Source organism: Balaenoptera musculus, chromosome 12 (genome assembly GCF_009873245.2).
Source record: "Balaenoptera musculus isolate JJ_BM4_2016_0621 chromosome 12, mBalMus1.pri.v3, whole genome shotgun sequence".
NCBI classification, from domain to species: Eukaryota; Metazoa; Chordata; class Mammalia; order Artiodactyla; family Balaenopteridae; genus Balaenoptera; species Balaenoptera musculus.
Window position 1 is genome coordinate 18,756,027 of NC_045796.1, and position 25,460 is coordinate 18,781,486.

Here is a 25,460-nt window from a genome sequence, read left to right on the forward strand (position 1 = left end):
CAAACCTGGAATTCCAGTTCCTTTCCATCTTCATAAATATTTTGTACAGCTTCATAGCCCTGTCTCCAAAGGCAATGACAGAGCAAAGTGTCAGCTTATTTCCTTATGGTTGGTGATACCACAAGTCTCAAGATGTTATGATTGCTTTAAAATGACATCCTTTCCACACACACTGTACTGAACATGATTCTTATCTACCATTTGCCTCACTAAGAATACTACTACCCTGCCTACCAAACATTTAACCAGTACTTCTCAATTCTGGCTCTACATTATAAGCATCCATGGACATTTAAGATAAAAAAAAAATTACAGATGTCAAACCCCATGCCAGACTGACTGAATCAGAATATCTAGAGAAGAAATCCAAACACATGTTTGGGCATTGTTTTGGGTTTTTTTTCAGCTCCACAATTCATTCTAATGTATATAGCCATGGTTCAGAACAATTGCAAAACCTTGTGGGCAAAAGTATAACTAAGCATTATCTTCCACAAAATTCATATATTGATATACATACACACATATTGTATATATATATGAATAATTAAATTATTCTGTTTGAAGAAAGAAAGTCTGAAAAATTATCATGAATCCCCTTAATATCTCATCACAGGTCTTACTTTCCAAACTTCTAAAAATTTGCTACTTCCATCTGAACTAGTTCTAATCAACTTGATAGGAATATGCTCAAAACAAGAACTTAAGTCTTTACCAAAGTTTAAGATAGTGAAGAACATCTCATTTTGTATTTTATGACCTATGAATGTATTTGCAATACAAAGCCTTTGTCAAATAGCAATTATTTTCACTTTCATAGTACAGTCCCCCTAACTGTATAGTTTCATCTGCTTGACAAACATCAATTTAAAAACCTCTTTTTGAAGATCATGTGTTTTTCACCTATAAAAATTAATACAGACTTCCTATTTCTCGTCCAGCACATAAGAAATTTGGAAGTTGTCATTCTGTCCTAACAATAAATAAAAAGCTGTTCAAACTAAAAATCAACAACTCTTCTTAGGTTCATAAGACAAGTGAGGTCACAGGGCAAATGGCTGCCCCTAAAATTGCAGACACAGATAGGCCAATACAGAAAATCACAACTTACTGAAACAAACCAACCAGCAGACACCTCTGCAGAAATCAGTGCTGGGGCAGGAAAACCTAAACTGTACTTGATGAACTGCTGGAGGCCTAAAGTAGACAAGTCTGTTAGAAACTCCAGGAGGACCCAGTCATGGGAGGGATCCCCATACATTAGTGAGTTTTACCTCCATGGGCTCTACCAGGTTCTCACAGTGACTATCTGAGAAAAATCCCCTCGTACTTCCAGGAGGGGGAAAGGGAAAAGCAACCATTTTTAAATACACTGGAGCCTTCTGTTCATAACAAGGTCTGCCCTCTGGAGAAACTAACGAGAGCCTAAACTGCTGGGGGCTTATCAGAGCCTAACTGACCTGAAGGAAGGGAAATATCCAACTTCAACCCACTCTAGCCATCCTAACTCCTCTGAGGGAAGTGGGAGGAGAGGGGAATTGAGGAGCACCTGTGTAGTTCACAGTCCAGAAGCACAGGCTCACTAAAAGACTACGACCTAATAACGCTTCCCCTCCCCTTACCACCAAAAATGAATCTAGACACAGACCTTACATCCTTCACAAAAATTAACTCAAAATGGATGGCAGACCTAAATGTAAAACTCCAAACTATAAAATTCCTATAACATAGGAGAAAACCTAGATGACCTTGTGTATGGCAATGACTTTTTAGATACAACACCAAAGGCACCATCCATGAAAGAAAAAAATGGTAAACTGGACTTGATTAAAATCTTCTGCTCTGTGAAATGCAGTATCAAGAGAATGACAAGATAAACCACAGACCTGAAGAACATATTTGCAAAAGACACATCTGATAAAGTACCATTATCCAAAATACACAGAGAACTCTTAAAATTCAACAACAAGAAAACAAACAACCCAATTAAACATGAGCCAAAGACCTTAACAGACACCTCACCAAAGAAGATATACAGATGGCAAATAAGCATATGAAAAGATGCCCCACATATGTCATTGGGGAAATGCATATTGGAATAAGGAGATACCACTACAAACCTATTGAAGAGCCAAAATCCAGAACTGACAACACCAAATGATGACGATGGTGTGGAGCAAAAGCGCTCTTGTTCATTGTTGGTGGGAATACAACATGGTACAGCTGTCTTTGGAAGACAGTCTGGCAGTTTCTTACAAAACTAAACATACTCATACAATCTAGTAGTCACACTCCTTGGTATTCACCCAAAGGAAATGAAAATTTATATCCACACAAACCTGTGCGTGGATATGTAGAGCCACTTTTTCAAAATTGCCCAAACTTGGAAGCAACTAAAGATGTCCTTCAGTAGGTGAATGGATAAACAAACTGTGGTACATCAGACAATGGACTATTATATAGCACTAAAAAGAAATGAGCTATCAACTATGAAAAAACATAGGAAACTTAAATGCATATTACTAAGTGGAAGACAATCCGAAAAGGCTACTTACTATATGATTCCAAATATGTAACATTCTGAAAAGGGCAAAATTATGGAGACAGTCAAAGGATCACTGGTTACCAAGAGGTAGGGGAAAGGGAGGGATGAAAAGGTAGAGCACAGAAAATTTTTAGGGCAGTGAAACTGTTCTATATGATAATATAATGGTGGATACATGTCATTATACATTTGTCAAAACCCACAGTACGTACAACACCAAGAATGAACCCTAACATAAACTATGGACTTTGGGTGATGATGTGTTAATATAGGTTCATCAACTGTAACAAATGTACCACTCTAGTGGGGGATGCTAATAATGGGGGAGTCTGTGCCAAGTGGGAACAGGGTTATATGGGAAATCTCTGTACTTACTGCTCAATTTTGCTGTGAGGCCAAAACTGCTCTAAAAAGTAAAGTCTGCCAAAAAATTAATATGTTAAGAAATGAAGCTAGCCACATTCTGATGATTATAAGAGTGGACATAATTGTTACTGCTCACTCACAATTCTAACATCCTGCTAGTCTGCTATTTAAGCAAAACTACAACATGCACTATTTCTACAGTAAAAATTTAACGAAATGCTAAAATTAACCATGAAAGATGCATAGGTCAACATTTAAAACTTCCTTAATCCAACACAATTGTAATATTTTACAGTAAATGTCAAATGGTATTTGAAAAACTGTCAGTCAACTGCTTTCTTTTCATGTGAGTGAAACATCAAAACAAAGTAATTGCAGCATCTAGACTAAAATATAATTATAGCATTAACTGGGTTGAAATAGGCCTCTAGTTACATCTTCCACTATTGTTTTGAATAAGAATTTTTTATTATTTTTGAATAGAGTGGTTCAAAAATATTCATCCTTATTATTTACTGCTTTGGAGTTAGGACTGTCTCTAAAGGGGTCAAAATGAATTATATTTATTATCACAGGCAATTCTTCAGAATGGCTTTTGATACATAAATATACTTTCAAATGAACCATTTGCTCAGTCATCTATGAAATATAGTCATAAATAATCATGGCCTGGGTTAAAGAAACAGAAAGGAACATACATTCTCACATATCATATAACAATCTTTTATCCCAGCATCCATTCTCAGATGCTTAATGGCTAAGTTCTTAAGTATGGCCAAGTGAATTTTAAAAGAAGAATAAAACACATTAGGAAAAATACAGTACAAAGACAGAATAGATGGAAAATCTGTTTCAATACTTTTCCTCCCTTTCAAAAGACAAAAAGGAAAAAATACACAAAAGGAAAGCAATTTGGCAGAAAGTACTGCAATAGTTGATGCCACTAGATTTATAGTCACTTTTGGCAGAGTACTGCTGTGAAAAAGCAGAGGTGCTGCTATTACAAGAAAAGATTATGTACTTTCAAGAAAGGGTAGGATTAATCACTCTTCTACAGACAACCTCACCAGGAAAAGCTTCAGAAGTTCCAGACAGCCCTTATTGAAACGGAAACACAACCAAAAACCATAAAACAAAACATTATTTAACAATAATTACCATATAATTTCTAAGTCTAAATTATTTTGCAATTAACATCATGTGTTTAGCAAACCCTAATTTCCAAACGAAGACTGTACTAAAACCAAAAGTATTAGCTATTGTTTTTAGTTAAAAACCTTTGTATTCACTCCCAGTTTAAGGGAATGTTACTCTAGATCAATGCTCATTTTTAAATCATAGCACCAGTAAATATAAAGAAATATGCTCAGCACGTCATCATTTCATTTGTCTTATATAACAACTTCCAAAAGGATTAACACCAGTTGGAGAAATGAAACTAAGTAGAAATTAGTCTTATTTACTGAATAAAATTAATATTTACTGCTAATGAAAAACGATGTAAACAGTGAGCAACTATAAAAATTATTCATGGCGGATATAATGTTTTCAATTTGTCCCATGTATGTTCATTCCAAGAAGGGACATGCAACATATCTGACTCCTAAAGAAGGTAACCATGCACCTAAATTTGCTTCTAAGAGCTTTATGAGTTTTTTTTGTTATTGTTGTTAATACATTTTTTCAGGTTATTTTCTCCCACAGTGTAAATGATTTATTTTTAATCAAAATTTGCAGACATCTAAGAAATCACAATATTTTAATAAAGTGTTTACATTCATTTTTATTTTTAAAAGTATCTAAATGTTTCTATATAGCTCTATATAATATTAATGAAAATATTAGGAAAAAGCTACAAATGCCAATATATTTTAAATTAAAATTAGGAAGTAAATGGCTCAAACAAGCTGAATACTTCAATAATAGAACTGAACACTGAACTGTCCCCAAACAATGCCTGATAAGTCATCTTATCATACTAATTATAATTCACCAGAAAAATAATGCATCTTTCATAGGATCAAAAAATACTTATGAAAATAATTTAACTTGGTATATAGTAGTACCATATATCACTGATTCTTTAAAATAGTTTTCTATTTATGACTAAAAGATTAAACTGATATGCAAGTGTAATTTATGAAACTTAACTATAAAAATGTCAGTAGTAATTCCTTCCTGAGCATTCCTCTCCAATTTAAAAGCAAGGAAGCCTAATAAACTAAAGCAGGGATGGCAAACTTCAGCTTGTGGGCTGAATCCAGTCCACTGCCTGATTTTATAAATAAAGTTATATTGAAATATCTACACTCCTTCCTTCACATATTGTCTATGTCTGCTTTTGTGCTACATTGGCAGCGTTGAGTAGCTGGGTCAGAGACAGCCAAAATATTTACTATCTAGCACTTTACAGAAAGTTTGCAGATTCCTGAATTACAGATTTAGACCTTCATTACTTCATTTGTATGCACACACACACTCATCTTTTATATGATCTTTAGTAGAGAAGATATTAAGCTAATCATTTAAGAATCTGTATGTTCTTTCTGTTTTGATTTTATAATTGTATATTGACCACTGTCCAATTTCTGGCCTCTTTATAAGGCAGAGGATACTGCTTGATTCTGATTTGCACTGCTTTGGATTCTACTGCATCTTCTCATATGCTGTAACATTTCTGACAGTTTATTTTAAAATAAAAATACCTCAATATTATAGCTATAATTTCCAAAAGGACTAATTTTAGCCATTTAATGACTATGTGATATTATGTATAAAGGATGGTAATGTAGAAATTTAGATTTTAAACGCTGAATTAAGAAAAAGATTGCTACATGGGTGGAAAAAGGGATGGAATTAAAACCAAAAACACATCACAAAGAGAAAGGCACTGGGCTTTAAAGGATTACTTTAACAGGGAAAAATGCATTCTAGACCAGGGGCCCCCAACACATTAGGGGTCCTGTTAGGAACCAGGCCGCACGGCAGGAGGTGAGCGGCAGGCGAGCCAGCGAAGCTTCATCTGCAGCTCCCCACTGCTCCCCATCACTCGCATTACCGCCCGAACCATCCCCCCTCCCCCATCCGTGGAAAAACTGTCTTCCATGAAACCGGTCCCTGGTGCCAAAAAGGTTGGGGACCGCTGTTCTAGACTTAAGGAATCACTAAACACATGGCCCATTGTGGAACACTGAGTAGTAAGGAATAAACTGTCAACGATTCTTTCCCCTTCCCCTCCTTCCACCCAAGCCCAAAAATAAAAACAAAAGTTACACATAAAACAGAGCTAGTATCCAAAATTTCTTTAAAATGAAATACAAAAGAATGAGAGATTAAAGCAACTGGGATTGCTAAATCTGCAAGTAGATGACTGTTACTTAAATTTTTCAAAAATGTTAAAATTTGTAATAATATACGGAAGACAACTAACTTGTCTCTCTTCTTTGGTGTTGCAAATAAATATTAGAAATAGGTTTAAATTAAAGTACAAGACCTATTATGTAGAAGCCTGAACATCTTCATAGGAAGAAGTTTGAGTAATTAAATCCAAAGGTACTATTGATATTTTCTCCTTAGAATGATTTACATCACATGTGACTAAGGGAAGGGAGATGTATCAAATACCTTTTGGTAGTCTTTTATGATTATAGTTTATGAACTCTTAGTTTATTTTACAAAAATCAAGTCAACAGTCACTTTGTTTTGCTTCCTAGGAAGTTTTATAGTACTATATTATGTTTAATAAAAGGCATTCAAATATAAAAGGTAGTATATAGTAAAACATCCTTTTCTCTTTGTCATTCTGCTATATTCTTGAACAGACATCTGTTTAGTTCAAACCAAAGACATTTCATTAATCTGCAATCCCAAGATACTGAATACACCTTCCGATGATGATAATGCACCAAATCAGGACAGGATATTCTCATTTAAGCATTATCAGTCACAATGCTGACACTCTGATTATAAATTTCCTTCTTGTAAATAAGGTGTCACTTCCAATGCATGAAGTTAAAGTCAAAAAGAGACACCCAAAGCTTATCTTTTATTTAGTGATAATCACCCCTATAGTCCACTTATTTACATGTACATTGCTAGTTATTACTTTTCCAACTTACTATACAATTACTCAAATTACATGCTAGCAAGTCAATGAAATTAGTCTCTATTAAATTTCTTACATAAAAATTAATAAAATCATATGATTAGGAACCCAGTATTATTTTTAAGCAATCTCATTTTAATTTACATCCTGACCATTAACACCCAATAAAGGAAAGTAAACTTTGTTAATAATATTTAAAAATGGCCCAAGTTTCCTATGTCATTAACAAGGCCATACCGATTAAACAAAGGAAAAGCAACAACCCACCATCCTAGTATTCAATGTGAGCTGCTGTTTCATCAAGGAAAAAAGTGTATCTCACATGCTTTTTCCTGCTCCCTTTTGTAAACAAAAGTTTACAACTGTGCATCTGCTGACTTATTACGAATGCAGGCAATGGGTACAAAGTAAAGGGACCCACAATGGGATTGAGTCCAACACTTCACCCTCTTTAACAGATACTCAGAACAACCAATCAGAAGACAACTCTAGACAGAGATGGTCCAGAGCATTCCCAAATCCTCCACAGAAAAAAATTCAAGATCCTAGAGCTGGAAGGACTCTTAGAAATCACAGATCCCAATTTCCTCATTTTACAGAAAAGGAAACTAATGCCTAGAGACTTTAGTTGGCTTATCCAAAATTAGTCTGAAGACTAGAACACAAGCTTTTAATAAGGTAATTCTTCCAACATTCCTTTACCTTTTTCTGTCAGGATGGCAAAGTCAAGTTATATTTTTAAAAGCAAGTTATACTAAAAAACAAATGGAAAACAAAGAGAATACCTAGCAGAAATAAAAACCAAACTTACTTAAAGGAAAAAGGTTTACCAAGCACAGACTTGATTCCCCAGTAATTAACATATCCCTTTTCAATCCCATTCAGATTCTATCATACCTTGTTTCCCTCCACAGGAAATTCATTGCAAAATAACTGCTTCCAGGCAGACACCTTTTCTGGTAGTTTCTAAAGTAAATGCGCCTATTCTCCTTGCTGCAGTAATCCACACTGAGAATCACAACCTATAGCTGACACAGTACTCATTCTTCCTTTTATACAAAGTCCTCTTCAGTGAGGAGCTAAGAGTTGAGAAGTAAAAGTACTTCGAAGTCCTTGTTTCTCCTCTACGGCTAGAATTTCAAATGACTAGAATTCTTCTATGAACAAAAAGGATGGCGGGGTAGAAGAGTAACAAAAATTTGGCTGAATTCTAGCTGAACTGTTTCACTTTTAACTACTTTGAACAAAAATCTATTTCCAAATCTTTTTTCCAGTTTTGTTAATTACAATAAAATAAAATTAATAAGCAGCAAGTCAAACATTGCAATTCTACCTATCTTATAGTACAAAGCCATTAAACAATCATTTATCACCTACTATGTGAAACAAACTTTCACAATCATTTATCACCTACTATGTGAAACAAACTTTCACGTATTATCTTATCACATCTAAATAGCAATCCTGGAAACTTGTGGTTGAAAAGAACACAACCATTTTTAAAGAAGACAAAAACAGTACTTTAAGACCTTTTCCTTTGAAGACTGACTACATCAGCTACAAAAATAATGAAATTAAGGCCTTCCTACACAGAACCTGGCAGCTAGCTGCTTCTCAGCAAGTATTTGCTGAAATAAATGAATGAAAGAACTGAACATTAAAACCATAGAAAAACTCTCATATTTATAATAATATCATATTGAATAGTCACCAAAACAGTCCTTGCATGGTCCTAAAAACATACACATTATTGCATTTAATCCTGACGCTCACTTCACGAGCTAGTTGGGTTATTATTCCTACTTAACTGGTGAAGAACTAGGACAAAGTGTAGTGGTTCTCAACCAGGAGCACCTGGAAGTGTGTGAGGGCATGTGGGTTACCACACTAACAGCAGAGGTAACCCTGGCATTTAATAAGTGGAAGCCAGGGATATTAAATAGCCTGCAATGTGCTGGACAAACCCACAGAATTATCCAGCCCCAAATACTAGCACTACTGAGAGACACTGACCAAGGATAAATAGACAAAGCCAAACAGCTAACAGTGACTTTAAATTATTTCGATTCAATAACAAAATCCAGGAAATCACCGAGGACCAAATCAAAGGAAATCAAATGTAAAAGCGTATCAAATTCTCAAGCTAGAATCAGTCTAGGCTACCTTCTCGAAATGGCAATAGGATAAAAGTAAAAGATTACATAATTCCAAACTCCACATTACTCTGCCACCCTCTTTACCAAGTTTTCCATTTCTTTCTTGTAATTGCCTCAGTGCTGTATTCGAAAACTTTATCATTACCTTTAGTTCCTCCCTCTAAGATTTGATACAAAGAAGTCATCAAGTCCTTCTCCAGTTCCCATTCTACTACCCCTGCTTTGGATCCACTTTACTACCCATATGGATTTAGTTACATATTAAGGTTCCCTTGGTTCTATTCTTTTCATCCATGACACCACTGCACTATTAATCATCCTAAAAATCACAAGGTCTTCCTGAGAGCATATCTCCTTATATAGCTACAATGATTCCTTACTGAATAACACCCAGATAACTCAGGCTAACACTCGAGGTTTTTCCACCTACTGGTTCCTTATTTCTCCCTCCAACTCAATTAGGATCACAATTCCAAGCAGTCTCTAGTATTCCTCTAAACTACCATGATCCCTTTTCTCTACTTTTGCCCACAGGTAGCCTAGAATAATTTTCCGACTCCTCCTTCCCTGCCACTCTCAAGCCTCATCTACTAATGTGCAGAAGTGTCATTAAACGCAATCAACTTCCCTGTAATTTGACTTTGTGTTATGTCAGTAGACACTAAATAACTCTTATTTCAATTATGTTTATCTAGTTCTAGTCCTTGAACATAAGAATCATATTTTCATTTCTTTTGCATACTCACCTAGAATAACATATAGCTACTTAGAATCACAAAGTTGTTTCTCGAAGAAATCATCTAATACAGCACCTTCATTTTAAAAGTAAGAAAAAACTAACTCAAGGACACATAATTCTTTAGTGGCAAGACACGAACAAGAAATAAGGCCACAATTCATAATTGAATGTTAACACTTAACAAGTGCTTGTTAAATGAACTCCAATGTACAGAAATCATTTTGTAAGCCTGCATTCAGCAAAATTACACTGCAATTTAAAAGACAAGCCCATGGGGCTTCCCTGGTGGCGCAGCGGTTGAGAATCTGCCTGCCAATTCAGGGCACACGGGTTCGAGCCCTGGTCTGGGAAGATCCCACATGCCGCGGAGCAACTAGGCCCGTGAGCCACAACTACTGAGCCTGCGCGTCTGGAGCCTGTGCTCCGCAACAAGAGAGGCCGTGACAGTGAGAGGCCCGCGCATCGCGATGAAGAGTGGCCCCGCTTGCCGCAACTAGAGAAAGCCCTCGCACAGAAACGAAGACCCAACACAGCCATAAATAAAAATAAACAAACAAACAAACAGAAGTGTTTGAAAGTCTGGATTAATTTCACCAAGAACTAGACTCTCATTCTAAAGCAATGGATTAAATAAATGTCAAAGTTCACCATCAAAAAAAAAAAAAATAATAAGACAAGCCCATGCCTTATCAAAGCAGAGACTGCCTACTATATTTTCCACAAGTCACGAAGACAATAAATGAGATCCTTTGATAATTTTGATACTTAAAAACTCAATTTTTTACAAAAATTAAGTAAATTTGAAAGTCCATTTTTTGGCATAGTCCTTGAATCACTCATACATAAAACAACCTTGCTGTGTTTAGACAAAAATACCTTAAAAATAAGATCAGGGTAGCCCACAGTTACAACAGACTATGAAGCAATTCGAAATTATACTAGTAAACCAGGAGTCCAGATAAGGACAACAGCAGAATTACTAGAAATGTCTTCATTCTTCAGTTAGAACCTTTTTTCTCCCTTTTACTTATTCTATATGGGGATAGATGATTACTTTATCTCAATAGTTCTGATGCTTAGATTACTCAGAAGAACCAAACTGTACCTATTCCTACATGTCAAAAGGAGGAGAATTAAGATAATTAAATCATTACTGTACAACTTGGCATATAAAATTATGCTTTCCTGCTTCCCATCAGTAAGTTCATTCCAACCTCATATTCACTCCAGAAGCCAAAAAGGTTGAACATAAAGCATGTTTATAATGACATCAGCCATTTGCTATACGTTAAATGCAGCAAATACATTAAATTTATCTTCCTTCATCATTTGTTAGATACTGTTTAAGGATTCAGATTTTCACAATTCTTGTCTACAAACATTAGATATCAGATGTAAATTCTTCATCATTTTTTTTCTAACCTCAAAATAGATAACTTAGTATAGTCCTCCAACATTTAGGAAGACATTCTATTAGTTAAATTAGGCATGCAATTCACATTCTAATAACCCAGTCCCACTTTTGAAAACCTCCTACTCTGCTCCACAGTTACATGAAAGAAGACTTTATTTACAAGTCTGTTTCTGCTCTGAAGACATCTTTTAGAACAAATGTATTACAGACTACAAGAGTCTAATATGAGCAGAAAATGAAGAGATGGACTATAAGAAGCCAAATGCAACAGTGAAAAATATAAAAGAACTAGGGCAAGAGAAGAGACTTACAATAAGTCTGCACATTAAACCAATATGGAGCTTTGAAATAAACTACAGTTGTCTAGCTTTCAAAACAAAGAACAGGGGCTTCCCTGGTGGCGCAGTGGTTGAGAATCTGCCTGCTAATGCAGGGGACACGCGTTCGAGCCCTGGCCTGGGAAGATCCCACATGCCACGGAGCAACTGGGCCCGTGAGCCACAATTACTGAGCCTGCGCGTCTGGAGCCTGTGCTCTGCAACAAGAGAGGCCGCCATAGCGAGAGGCCCGTTGCCACAACTAGAGAAAGCCCTCACACAGAAATGAAGACCAGCACAGCCATAAATAAATAAAAAAAAAAAAAAAAAAAAAGAGTAGTTTGAACAGTACTTTAAAAAAAAAAAAAAGAACAGAAAAATTAACAAATTTTAAGCCACATATGTGGAAATTATATAAAAATAAACAGATCTTAGTCTTTTTATTTTAGATAAATAAAAAGATATTTATTTTACTTTAAAATAAAAAAAGATTTCTATTTTACTTTAGATTTTCTACAAATCAAAGCCATAAGAAAGCTCATAAGCTTATCTCCCACTTAAACCTAACAGAAGGAATGACTAGTGGTATTACTGGTAGGCAAAACAATTTATCACTCTGGAATGTTCATATAAATCTCGTAAAAAAGGTAAAGTAAAAATATATTCGGTAAACTGCTTTCCTAACTTCACTGTAAATACAGTAAGAGAGGTTCTAAAAAAAATTTAGAGTGTAACTGTAAATTACAGATTCACTTTTCATACAGTATTTAACTATAAAAAATGTATAAAAGCAAAAGACATATAAGTGATGATTTTATACACTTGATCCTTGCTTTCATTTGACAGTTAGCATTAGGCCTTAACATTTTAACTTCTCCCTTTGTGTAATTTGCTAATTCCTCAAATGCAGTAGGGGTAAAAAGTCTTGTTTAAGAAAAATATTTGATTTTATAAAATCAGCATTGCTTGCAGTACTCATGATTATATTAAGCTATAAAAGGAGCAGACTGGCTGTTAAAAGAAAAAAGTTATGTACCGTAAGAAAACTGAGACCACACTGGGTCTCAACTGGGAAAACAGTAAAAATTGAACCCACTTAAAAGAAAACCAAAATAATCAAAAATAACTGATTTAATTCAACTTTTTTTTTTTTTCCCTTTTAGTCCAGAGGTGATACTCTTTTGCTGCGAACAAAAAAATTTGTTTTTCATTCTAAACAGTCCATCTGGATCCAATACCACACTACGTCACTACACGGGGTTTTGCTGAACACTTAGTACCCACATTACTGAAATTAATTTTATTCCCATCTTCACAAGACTAAAACAGGAGCCCTAAACTAGAAGGTATTGATCACTGGATACCGGAATAAAAATATCTATACAATTGAAGTACAAAATATTTTAGTGTCAACTATCTAGATATTTGGGTAAGAACTATTTAGATATACTGTCTTAGAAATTCACAGATTCAGATCTAGCCTGGTCAGATTTTACCATTTTTACAGGTATGAGTGCACTATTGGTATTTACTATGAATGACAGACTTCACTTAGTAACACAATTCAGTGAAAACTTTTATAAGCATTTTGAACATAGCACACTGATCACAAATAAAATATCCTGATACCACATATAGCACTACTTTGAAATGAAGATTTTAAAAGATTATAAAAAAGGGTAAGACACATGTTTAACTCAAATGCAGGCTCCCCTCCTCCTTCTCAGGAGCCAGATAAATCTAACACGTGGGGAGTAAAGTTTCCTGCTCCTCCGTGTTTCTTATCATCTAGTGTTTTTTTTCTATTTATTACCAACATGTTACTTCAATAATATGTAGGAAGCAGATATCCTAATGATGGATGAACAAAGCATTTTCTTTTTAAAATCTTATGTTTAAGTTTAAAAATAAGTGCATTTAGGTTAATATGGGTAAATATCATAGTAAAAGTAAACACAATTTTATTTCAAGTTAAATAGTTTGAGAGGAATTGTGAAGTATTCTCCATTGTTCAGACTGAAAAAATTATCTTGAAGAATGAGTAGGTATTTGGAAAAAAATGCTATGACAAAACAATTATAGTTCATGCATAACCAAAAAAAATAATTCTCTATACTAATACTTAAGAGTACAGCTAACCTAACAGTATTTACATATACATAACAAACGTAGACCATGAAAGGGAAAACATATCAAGACAGTACACTTCTCCATCTGCATTATACTAAGAAAATGCTCTAAAACTTCTAGAAATAGCAATACTTCATAACTATTTATATAAAACTTGTATTTGTTTTCTAATGATTTTTCTAGATGGACAAGTCAGAAACAAATTCAAATTCAACCTCTAATTCATTAGAATAATAAACAGTCATAATTTCAACATCTACCATGCACAATATTTTTAAAAAAGCAAATAAAATGTGCCTTGTGCTATTGTCTTTAAACCTCACCCTCAACATAGTCCGTTCAATAGACCACTAGTATAAGCAGATATATTTCCTCTTAGAAACTTCTACTTCCCTGCAAAGACAGTAATTATTATAGCAAAACTTTAGAACTCTATGTGGATATGTGTTTAGCTACTATAAATTGAGCTGAGCAACATACAACCTGCATGCAACTATAATCACGGGGAAAGACACAACCACACGATTTCACATAATACCTGATCATACCATTTCTTCGGCATTAAACAGGAAAAGCAACTAATCAGCAATACAGAAGGACTGGGGAGAATACAGTAAAAGTTAAAAAATAAAATTAAATTAAATGAAAGGATACAGCCTTAAAGCACCAGTCTGAGTTCCCACTGCCAGGATCTTCTGTACGGGATCAAAGGCCAGGGCTGAGGGTTGATAGGGAAATCCATGGCGAACAGTCTAGGGATGGGCAAGTGACATCACAGCAACCAAGGCAGAAAGCAAAGTTTTAAAACAGAAAAGTCAATAGAGGCATTAGACCTAGAAGCAATCATAATTGATGCAAAACACATATACAGGCACTGCTATTAAAAAAAAAAACTATGAAGTCTACATCAAACAAAAACCTATGCACATAGAATCTGAAACCAAAAACAAACAAACAAACAAAAAAACTATCCCAGTGTTACATCTTAATTTCTGCTTTTCCATCATAGTGGTAGTCTTTAGAAAAAAAATTTAATATTCTATTATGTCTGAGAACAAATTACTGAAGTTTGCAGTGGTCAAAAATTCTGTATATTCATTTAAAAATGCAATTCATGCTTTTTTTCAAGTGTGATAACTTCATCATTACTTTATTTGGATGCTAAATACAAGTACTTCTAAGGAAATGCTGTCATAATTACTTTAATTAAGGATTCAGTAAAGCAATTAGCAAACATCTATCTCATCGTTTTGCAACTATAACAGAATGAAAATAAACACAGCATATATATTTTGCATTTTGCTATTAAATCCTTAATAATTTTGGGACACTGAGGCAAAAAAGTATGTACACACTTTTAAGAAACTCTGACTTATGAATGCCTGGTATTAATACCAACACAAGTTTGTATTTCTCATTGAGCAGCTGGTGAATTAATTCGCTGCATCATTCTTTCTGAATTACAGACCGCTATGGCAACTGTCGTGCCATTAATAGGCAAAAATCACAGCTCTAACTTTTTCACCAAACACAATGATAGAAAGACCCTATGATTTCATATTTTAAGCCTCCTACCACATTTTAAGGGAAAAGTGATGAGCAAATATCTAGTTGAACACGTTTGGCTTTTTGATAAACAATATTCATTAGACACTGTTCCCAAAGGAAACTTGGAAGTCAGTGAATTATGTATTAAAATGCTTGAATATAAAAGCCATAAGATTAAGCATACGAATTAAAGGTCAGTATAATATATTAGAAGCAACCTTGAAATGATTGCTGCACGTGAAAATCAACGAAAAGGAGTAAGATGATGTCAATCTCCAAAATAGCCCACCAAGCAAAGTCTGCTAGAGGAGCGAGACCATTATTCGACGTATGATTATTATTGGCGCTCTATCCCTCGACTCGGGTGTAAAGCCTGAGTTGCCCCTTTAAACGACCCCAATTTGCGCCGGGCTGCGCGCTCCGTTCACCTTGCACAGCTGAAAGTGCTCGGACTGGAGCGTTTCCTGGATCTCGGGCTCCCGGTTCCCAGGCGGGTGCTGCTGCTGCAGCTGCTGCTGCTGCGAGGCCGAAGACGAGCCGGCGGTCAGGCCGTCCAGCACCTTCCTGATGTTGAATTTCCTCATGGTCTCGGCGGGGTCCCCCGCAGCCCGGGAGGGGAGGTAAGGGGCGTCCCCAGGCGGGGGGGAACCAGCCCGGGCCGAGGGCAGCTTCGACCGAGGACGCGGAGGAGTGGGACAGAGTGTGAGTGTGAGGGGAAGGAGGTAGCTGGGGAGAAGCAAAAGATAATCCGAACAGGATATACTGCGACGAGAGCCGCGGCCGCCAGAACCCCGGGCGGCGACCCCTCTTCCTCCGAGGCCGCCGCTGCTCGCCGCGGCTGCTGTGGCGCCGCTTCAGCCGCCGCCGCCGCCGCCGACTCGCTCCGCGGCCCGGCGGCACAGCAGTGGCGGCGGCGCCCCGAGCCCGCTCCGCCCAGCCTCACCTGGCGGCGGGCTGACTCTGCGCCGCGCCGCCGCCCCGGCTCGCCCTCGCCGCCGCCGAGTCCATGGCCCGCGGCCCCGCCGCCCACTCGGGCCCCGCAGTTCCTCGGCGCTTCCTCCCGCTCCTGCTTCTCCTCCTCCCGGGGGTCGCCGGCTCTCCGTCCGCCGCCGCCGCCGCTCGGCCTCCCTGCCGCTCAGCGCCGCTGCCCGCCGGCCGTCGCACGCAGGGCGCCCGGGGTGGGTCCCCGCGCTCTCCGCCTCGCTTCTCCGAGGCTGGCTCAGCCCGCCCTCGCTCCTTCAGAGCCCCTGCTGCCCTCCTCAGGCTCCGCCGCCGCCCGCGCTCCCGCCCGGCCGCTCCCTCTCGCCTGACAGGGCGCCTCGGCACACGGCACCAACGCCCGCTCAGAGGAGCAGCGGCAGCCGCGGTTACAGCCCCGGCCGCGGCGCTGGCGGTGGCGGCAGCTGGGCCTCGGCGGAGCTGGGCTGCTGAGCATGCGCACCGCTCGTACCCACCCCCTCCTCCGCCACCGGAGTGGAGCTGGGGCTTAAATTATCCTCTGCGAAAATCCCAGACCGTGGCTAAATTTCTCCCATCTCAATCGCCTTGCCAGAGGATGCAGCTGCTTTTCCTGCAGCTGGGAGAGTAAAAATGTTGATGACTAACAAGCAGCAGGAATCCTTTATTTCAAAATCGGTCATTAAAGCGGGGGTTTATATTCTCACCCTTTAATGAGGCACACACTCCCGGCTGCTGGCTGCAATATTGTTGTTGCTTTACTGATGGGCTTTGTTTTGGATTGATTTGGATTTGGATTTTGAAAAACAGCGTCTAGACAACTGTTATGTCTGTGGCAAGGGGATGACAGACTTAGAAAGGTACCAGGAAAGGAGATGAACCTAGAAGGGGAAAAATGAATTCTTTCCTGTAGCTGTTACTGTTGGTAGGATGAAAGCATGGCCAATGGCAGGTAGCTGCTAGAATGGGAAGAGGATGCCAAAGGGAAACGGCTCCAGGGCTGGGTGTTAGCCCCGACCAGTGACACGCCAGCCTTGGATTCAGTCCGCACGCTACCGTGGGTGGAGATGGGAGCGGGAGCGAGGGTGGAAGTAAACACAGCGCGGACACTCAGACCTTCAATCCGCCCGGTAATGCTGATTATCCACTAAGTAATCCCCAGTAGCTTCTCCACTCTTGCAAGGGGAAAGGAGGGAAGAATGAAGTTTTCGCTCAAACCTTTCCACTGCTTCACTGTCACAATCCCACTTGGATGCTTAGAGACAAATGTCTGGCTCAAGTTTGAAAAGGAGGAGAGATTAATGATGCGGGTACCCTTTCCCGAGAGTGAGTTCAACAAGGAAAGGTGGATGGGAAGCAGAGGTACTTGATTAGGAAGGATGTAGAAACTAAGGAAAACGTAAAGAAGTATGGAAGCGCATAAAGACTAACTCTAATTCGTGGGGAGCGGGTGGAGAGGAAGGACACTCTCCTAGGCTACTAACTCCTTACCCCTGACGGTTCTGAGCTACTGGGGGTTTTCTGAAGCCAAATCAGAAGTGCCCGCCCTCTACTTTGTGATTGGCCGCCTACTGCCCTGCGCAGGGAAATTCTCGTCACAGTATTGGTTGATGTGACAGGCTTTCAAGAACCATCAGCAAAACAACCACGACTGGGCCTCAGGGATTTCGGCAAACGTAGTTCTGTGTGGAGCTTCCGCATCGAAGGACGGTGGCTTACGCTTGGGACCTACAAAATTGTTTTGTGTTTTAATATTTACTGAATTACTCAGTTAATTCACTAGGTGTAACGAGCGATAAACCAGATTTGAAGATTTTTCTCAGGCTATTTCCAAGTGGCTCTGAGATTGTTGTTTACCAGTTTAGTCCTCTGAAACACATTTTGTTGAGTGTGAGATATTGTGCTGCGTACTGAAGACGCAGAATGCAACTCTTACTTTGAACAAGCTCCCTAGTCAAAAGGGGGCGAACCTCATGTGAATCAGTAATTGTGAAACGATATGATGAGCTTATTGATGGCATCACGCAAGAGGAAAGAAGAGGGTAAATTAATTGTCCGGAAAAGGCCCGGCGATGGTGAATTCACCATAGTTCAGTCCAGGTGAGGAGGGGTCGACCAGGTGAAGAGGAGGGAGAAGAGGCAGCTGGGAGGTGATCAGAATTACCTGGGGAGCTTTTTAAAAATACAAATGCCTCCATAGGGGTACATTGCAAAACAGAGAGGTCACTTCCCCGCAGAAGTTTATGATCCACCTTTTCATCTAGTTTGAAAATAAATCTGTTGGATGATTTGTCATCATTGGATTATGAAACCCTTTGGAGAAGGGACAGTTTCTTGCTGAAAGGCCTTGTGGTAGAGTGGAAAAATCCTAGGCTTTGTTGTCTGCCAGACATGGATTTCAATCCAGACTGTGGTAATGTGGGCAACCTCGGGCAAATTCCTTACTGTTCCTAAGGGTCAGATTCCTCATGTGAAAAATAAGATTAATACTACCTGCTTCCTAGGGTTTTGGAGGATAAACTAGGGGAAAAATTTAAAGTTTGCATTACATTAGTTACACATAGTAGAATGGAAAAACTACTATCAGGGTCCTTGGGGTGAAAGGAACTTCAGATCACCAATTTAAGCCAGTCCCGCCTTTTTGACTTGTGGGATTTTGTTTTGATTTTCCTACCTCATCCCTCTCATCAGATTATGAACTCATCGTGGTATTCCCAAAACTTTGGTTCATAGAGGAAACGTAGACTTCAGGATGAATATGGAGCGTATCTGCTACTGTAGGTTAGCTTTGTGAACTTGCCGTCTATCTTCTCCTAGCTCAGAGACATATCCAGAATTCTGTTAGGTAAAAAAAAAAACAGTTGCTCCCAAATATCTACCTTTATGATGGCAAAGATAAAATAATGGATCCTCAAACTCATGATATTTCTTGTAAGTCAGTTTCAATTGATCAATTGATTTTTAAATTAGGATTTTAATTTAGAATTAAAATTAATGAGGAATTTAAAGTCTAAAATAAAATGACTAAAAATTCAATAATTTGTATTATTCCTTTTAAATTTAGCACATAGCATACCCATAGTATTTACCCATAGTAATCTCTCAACAAAATTTTATTTATTTATTTTTATTTTGTTTTCATGAGTGAATCAGTGTGCTGATTCCAAACAATTTAATAGATTTCTGCCTTTGGGTAAGTGACATTCTCTCAAATGGAATTCTTTCTTACCTGCTTTCTTACCTGATATTGTAGCCTTCTTTCACTGTCATTTTTACCTTATACTCACAATTCTCCCTACAGTTAAGAGGCTACTGCAGTCATCCAGCAAGGAAATGGTGGCTTAGAGTGGAATGGTATGTGGTGAGAAAGGGTCAGACTCTGGATTATATTTTAATGGTAGAGCCAAGAGGATTTGCTGACAGGACGGTGGGTATCAGAGAAAGAGAAGAGGCAAGGATGATGCCCCCATTTTTGGCCTGAGCATTTTAAAGAATGGACCAGGAGATGATGGCATAATAATATATACCACTGACAAGTTATAAATAGCTGTATTACATTTAGCTGAGTCAGGACAGCTCTAAACAATAGTCAGTTAATACAATGAAAATTAAAATGCAAAAAAAATTTGACACACAAAAAGGCAGCTCACTAAATTACTTGGTATGAAAGGCCAAAGACTAAGAATTCATAACATTCCCATAACAATCTGCCAGTCTTCATTATTTTGTTTAAAGGCTACCAGGCTAACAAAGGCTCTGTTATTGGTCTCACAGGGGCAGCTGGATGCTGACTGAGGGAATAAAGTAGCAACTAAAAATAAATATTTTAAAAAGAAATTATGTTATTGGCAAAAACTTTCTGGAAGGTAGACCAACTGTACCTCACCTGCTAGCATTCATTTATATCAACTTAATTTTCATTTATTGAGTCCCAAAGGATGTATGCATGACAATAATTGATTCACTACAGCATTTAGCAGAATATTGAATTTAAATTATCCGTAAATTGCAGTAGAGATGTTAATTAGTTAGTTTGCCTAGTTCATGACCCGTTTTCTGAATGGGTCCCCTAGGCCCTGCTGAAATGCTGGAACTGGGCAACTGTGTTTTGATCTGGTGACCATATGTCTTGGTCTAAACTGATTGGATCAAAGGCAAACACCTGAAATAAGCCAACCCAGGAGATCATCTTCTTCTGGGAATCTGGCATTGAGTCATAAAGATGCTAATTAGTTTCAACTAGAAAGTCATGCAGGGCTGGGATTAAAGCTGAGAGTGCGCAGATGTCTATGGAACCCAGGAGAACAGAGCAGACACACAAACTACACACAGAGAAGGGAGTCTAGTGAGGTAGAGAGAAAAGTCTCCATTCCTGACTTTCCAGTTCCCAGTCTTTATTCCTTGTGAAATCTGGCAACACTTTCTTTCCTTCTTTGTGTAAATGAGTTTGAATAGGTTTCTTGTTCTTGAAATCAAATATTCTGCCAGAAACTTAGCCACGACCTGCCCAAAATGTAAAGGAATGTAGAGATATTGTAGCCTTCTTTCACTGTCATTTTTACCTTATACTCACAATTCTCCCTACAGTTAAGAGGCTACTGCAGTCATCCAGCAAGGAAATGGTGGCTTAGAGTGGAATGGTATGTGGTGAGAAAGGGTCAGACTCTGGATTATATTTTAATGGTAGAGCCAAGAGGATTTGCTGACAGGACGGTGGGTATCAGAGAAAGAGAAGAGGCAAGGATGATGCCCCCATTTTTGGCCTGAGCATTTAGAAGAGTGGCGTTACAATGTAATTTCCACATTTATGACTCCTGGATAATCTCCAGTTACCATTCGTACCTGAGTGAACTCGACAAATATCATCAGCTAAATAAACAAGCCTTGTCTGGGAACAAACAGGATCCACTACGTTGTGATCTTCTTTGTCAAGCTCTAGCCTTTTAGAAAGATTGATTAGGCAGATATTAATGAGCCTTCATTATTCCATAGATTACCTGTATCACTATTTAATATTATTTGTAAGAGTATCATTACACTAAATACAAAAATGCCTAGACAAAAGTCAGTAAATTAAAGGGAAGAGAAAATTCCAGAAGTGCAAAACAAAACAAATTGAACCAAGTGAGCATTTAAGCATAAAATATGAGGCATTCAGTAATATAAGTGAAAAATACTGTCAGATTCTTAAAACTTAGAAACTGGGCAATCAGGATTCCCTCAGTAAATTCTCAAATATTTCAAATTCTCTTTCTACAGTGGGAACAATATTCCTACAACGGGGACCATATTTGAGGTGAGGAATAACGCTCCCAGAGTTTTTAATTTCAGTATCTTATTTTAGGATTTAAATCTTGTTGTAAATAACTTCTTATATTTGATTTGTGGACTGAAGAGCTAATGACAAAGTTTGTACTTTATGCAATTAATGAAGTACAAATTTAATTATACTGTGTATAATATTGAATATACACAGTATAATATACATTTAATATACTGTGGAAACTGAATAAGCTTTGAAAAGCAGTTAAAGTTAATATTTTGTTCTACCCCCAACCCCAGTGCTCCCTTCTTCTCCACCCCACCTGTCCCCTGTCTCCAAATGTGCCCCGCCCACCATACACACACAAAAGAGAATAAATTGTATATGATAATACTTCTGAAAAGTATTCCTTAGGGCAGGTCAAGCACACCAAGTGTGATTCCGAGGGAATTGCCAGGCCACACTTTAAAAAAAAAAAATTAAACACTGCTCAGCACACAGGTCAATAATCAAGTGCAAGCATGCTAACAGAAAACTGAACCCTCTTTCCCTCAGAGAGAATCACTTGACATGGCAGCCCAGTGAGATGGTGTCAGTTGTGGTTGGCTGATAGGACAGGGCCTTCCGTCTCTGGCGCTGAGGCTAGACACAGCTGTGTCACATGTCTCAGCCATCTGGCTGTAGAACTCTTAGATGCCAACTCTCCTTTCTCTCTGGTTAATCCTAAAGACCTGAGAAATCAAAAGGAATCAAAGCAGAAACCTTAACATAAGGAGAGTGGGAGCAAGCCTCTCTCCAAGGACCCATCAAGAGCCAAGAGAATAATACCAACAATGAAAATATGCAAGGGATACTTACTAAGTGTGGGAGGATGTATATAGAAGGTGGGTAAGCATACTCTCAGTACAAGAGATGGAGTTCCTCAAAATAGGACCAGGTATCTAGCTTTAAACTCAGAATGGACTCCTTGACTGTGTTTTTAATAAACACCACACACTTAGTCCAACAACCATGTGTCTACAAATCTGTAGTTGTAGTAACTGCTTCCCTCAACTCTGGGTCAAACAAGTTCAACTTTTAGGTAACCTCTGGCCTCCTGGTCATCTGCTCTTTTATATTACCCTGTTATTCTATTTTCACACACCTGTAGTCACAATTCTACCTCCAGTGGCCACTGTCCTGTTCCTGGTTCTATGACCAATGACACAAACTAAGTTCCTTCAGGCATGCAATTTTTAATGAAAAATCTCTGTTAAATAACCTACTAACATGTGAGTAAACCAAACTGCTACTAAAGTCAGTACACAAGATATTAACTGTACCCCAAATAAAACTGAGCCTTTTAATTCTCAGCACAATAACTCTCTCTCTCTCTCTCTCTCTCTCACACACACACACACACACACACACACACACACACACACACACCCCTAGCTCCCAAAGCCTTGGGGAACAATTTAAATCTTTCTTGAATGATTTCTTAAGATAACATTTGAAGGATGATGAAATACTTAGGACGACTGCCCCAGAATTCTCTTCACCTATTTATAACCGCCCCCCCCAACTCTTCCCCACCTCATGGCAGTTTTTCCAATACCCCAGATCCCTCTCTCCTTAGAAAGCCCAGCCTTTGCTGGATAACTTACTCACTATCTCTGAATTCTCCCTCCTCACACCTCTTGACATTTTCTTCTCTATATACTTTCTTGTGTAGCAGCCTCTATTCTCTTCTCTCTGACACTCAGCTAATATTCTCAGTTAATCAGGAAAAAAAAAAAGAGAGTGAATAGCCCAGAAGCACAAACAAAGAATACTCTTCACAGGGAAGAGACAAGAAATGTGACTAGGTACACTTGAGTGGTTTAGTTCTATCCTGGGCCATAAATACATCCAGAGAGATAATAATCATGATGTTGGGGACACAAAATGTCTAAAGTCTATAAAGTAAGAGTGAAACAGAAGTGTGCTATACTAGTACAGTTTCAAAAACAGGGGATCAGGAATCTGAATCCTGGTGCTTATGTGTATCTGCCAGCAGGGTGATGATTAGTATTCCATTCCGCAAACATTTGCTCTGTGCCCACTGGGTGACAGCTACTTTGCTGGGTGTTCTGGGAAATACAGACACGACACAACTTGCTTGTGGCACTCAGTAAGATGGCAATACAGTGATAAGCAAAATCCCTAAAAGGAGCGACAAGCATCAATGCCAAATGCATCTTTTGATTCTCCTGAGGATTATTACCCTATATCATTTCAAAGTCTCCATACTAATAACGCTCTCCCTTTGGGTGTGTACTCATTGTCATGGTACCTTGCTGCAGAGGATGGGCTACCATGGAAGCAGCACCTGGGGTTGGGAAACATGAAGGTGGAGGAGGAAAGACACTGGAATCACTCAATTCTCTATTATTCATCCAAAACCTCCAACTACTCCTACTACGTTTCATCCAGACCACCATGACCTAAATATTTCCACCAAGACTTAATCTTGTTCAGCAGGCCCCAAACACAACTTCCCTTCCTTGGTTTCCTCATAACTATAACTAGGGTGTAACCCCAAGGTGTGGCCCCTTTACTGGGTAAGTGGAAGTTCTCACTTATGCACACAGGTTAGTTCCTATTCACCCTTCAACATGGAGAGGTGAGCCTCTTTTGATTTTTGTAGGCATAAAATAAGTGATGACTACTTTCAACCCAGGCCTGTAGGAAGACAGGGAAGGAGGATAAGAGGCTTTTCTTTGCTCCACATTTTTGTTAGCAGTTTGAGTGACTGCACTTTTGAGAGGCCAGTGGAAACAAGATCAAGTTTGAGATTATCAGGCAACCAAGAAACGTTTACTTTGTGAGGATGAAAGCAACACTATAAGGATTTTAGTAACATCTTGGCTCACATCTATTGCTAGTAATCTTCTCTGTCTCTGTGCTGTTTCAAATGATTCATAGTCAGTTTTCAGTCATGAGGTTTGTTTCCTCTGACTTAATCAAAGATTTGTCCAGCGTCCTGTAACAGCATCTAACCTTAGTAACCTGTAGTTTGCCTACAATACAGTGCATGACATCGATGCATAAATTCCTCTGCAGTGTCCACTTCTTAATCTGCTCTTAAATGAGAAATGTTCTGCTTATTCATGATGAGAGAGTTTGTTAAGTTCAGGAAATTGAGAAGGAAGTTCCATGATAGCATTATCACGGTTCACCAGCCTAGTGGTTTCCTTAAAGAAGCGTCTCACTACAGTTGAAACTTAGAGCAGAGGTACCCATCTGGTGATAATGTCGTGTTAATGGGTAACCTACTTGGGAAGCTCTACTGCTTCTTTAACTATTCAGATACGCAGAGCTGATGCTCACTCTTGTATTTCTATTCCTTATGTCCTGGCAGAGCAGAGAGGGCTCTACCACTGAGGCAGGCATACCTGGATTCTGTCACTAACTAGGTAGTGTCAGACTAGTCACTTAAGTGTTCATCTCCTCATGTGTAAAATACAACCCAAGTAGAGGGTTGTAAGATGAGAGACAAAAAGTATAAAGTTCCTAGCTCAAAACCTGTCACATACATTGAAATTAAATGGTAGCTATTCAAGTCATTCTCTGTGACATCTGTAGCTAACTCTCTAGGTGATCTTATTCTGTTCTTGTGACTTCAATGTTATCTAAACGTTGATGACTCCCAAATTTGTATGCCTGTTTCAAACCTTTCCCCTGAACTCTGGTTGTGATTCATATATGCCTCTTTGATATCTACACTTGGATATCCAAAAGGCATCTACAATTTTACTGTCCAAGCTGAATTCTTCACTTCCAACCACAAGCTATACCTTACACCCCCAACAATCTTCCTTTCGTCTGTTCATGGTCACTATCCTCCCAGATGTGCAGGCCCACAAAAGTGAACTGGGACCACCCACTTCCCAAGCCTC

The 25,460-nt window shown here is 38.5% G+C and overlaps 1 protein-coding gene across 4 annotated transcripts in view; it reads right to left on the reverse strand.

Annotated features, from left to right (window-relative positions):
* STXBP5 (syntaxin binding protein 5) overlaps positions 1-16,694 on the reverse strand; it is a 167,646-nt gene extending 150,952 nt beyond the window's left edge. For all 4 annotated transcript variants that reach the window (XM_036871184.1, XM_036871186.1, XM_036871185.1 and 1 more), the window contains exons 1-2: positions 15,749-16,694; positions 14,427-14,524 (exon numbers count right to left, since the gene is read on the reverse strand). In XM_036871184.1, coding sequence (XP_036727079.1) covers positions 14,427-14,524; positions 15,749-15,904 — 254 coding nt within the window. In that variant the 5' untranslated portion in view covers positions 15,905-16,694. The remainder of the gene's footprint in view (positions 1-14,426; positions 14,525-15,748) is intronic.
* Positions 16,695-25,460: the final 8,766 nt, after the last annotated feature.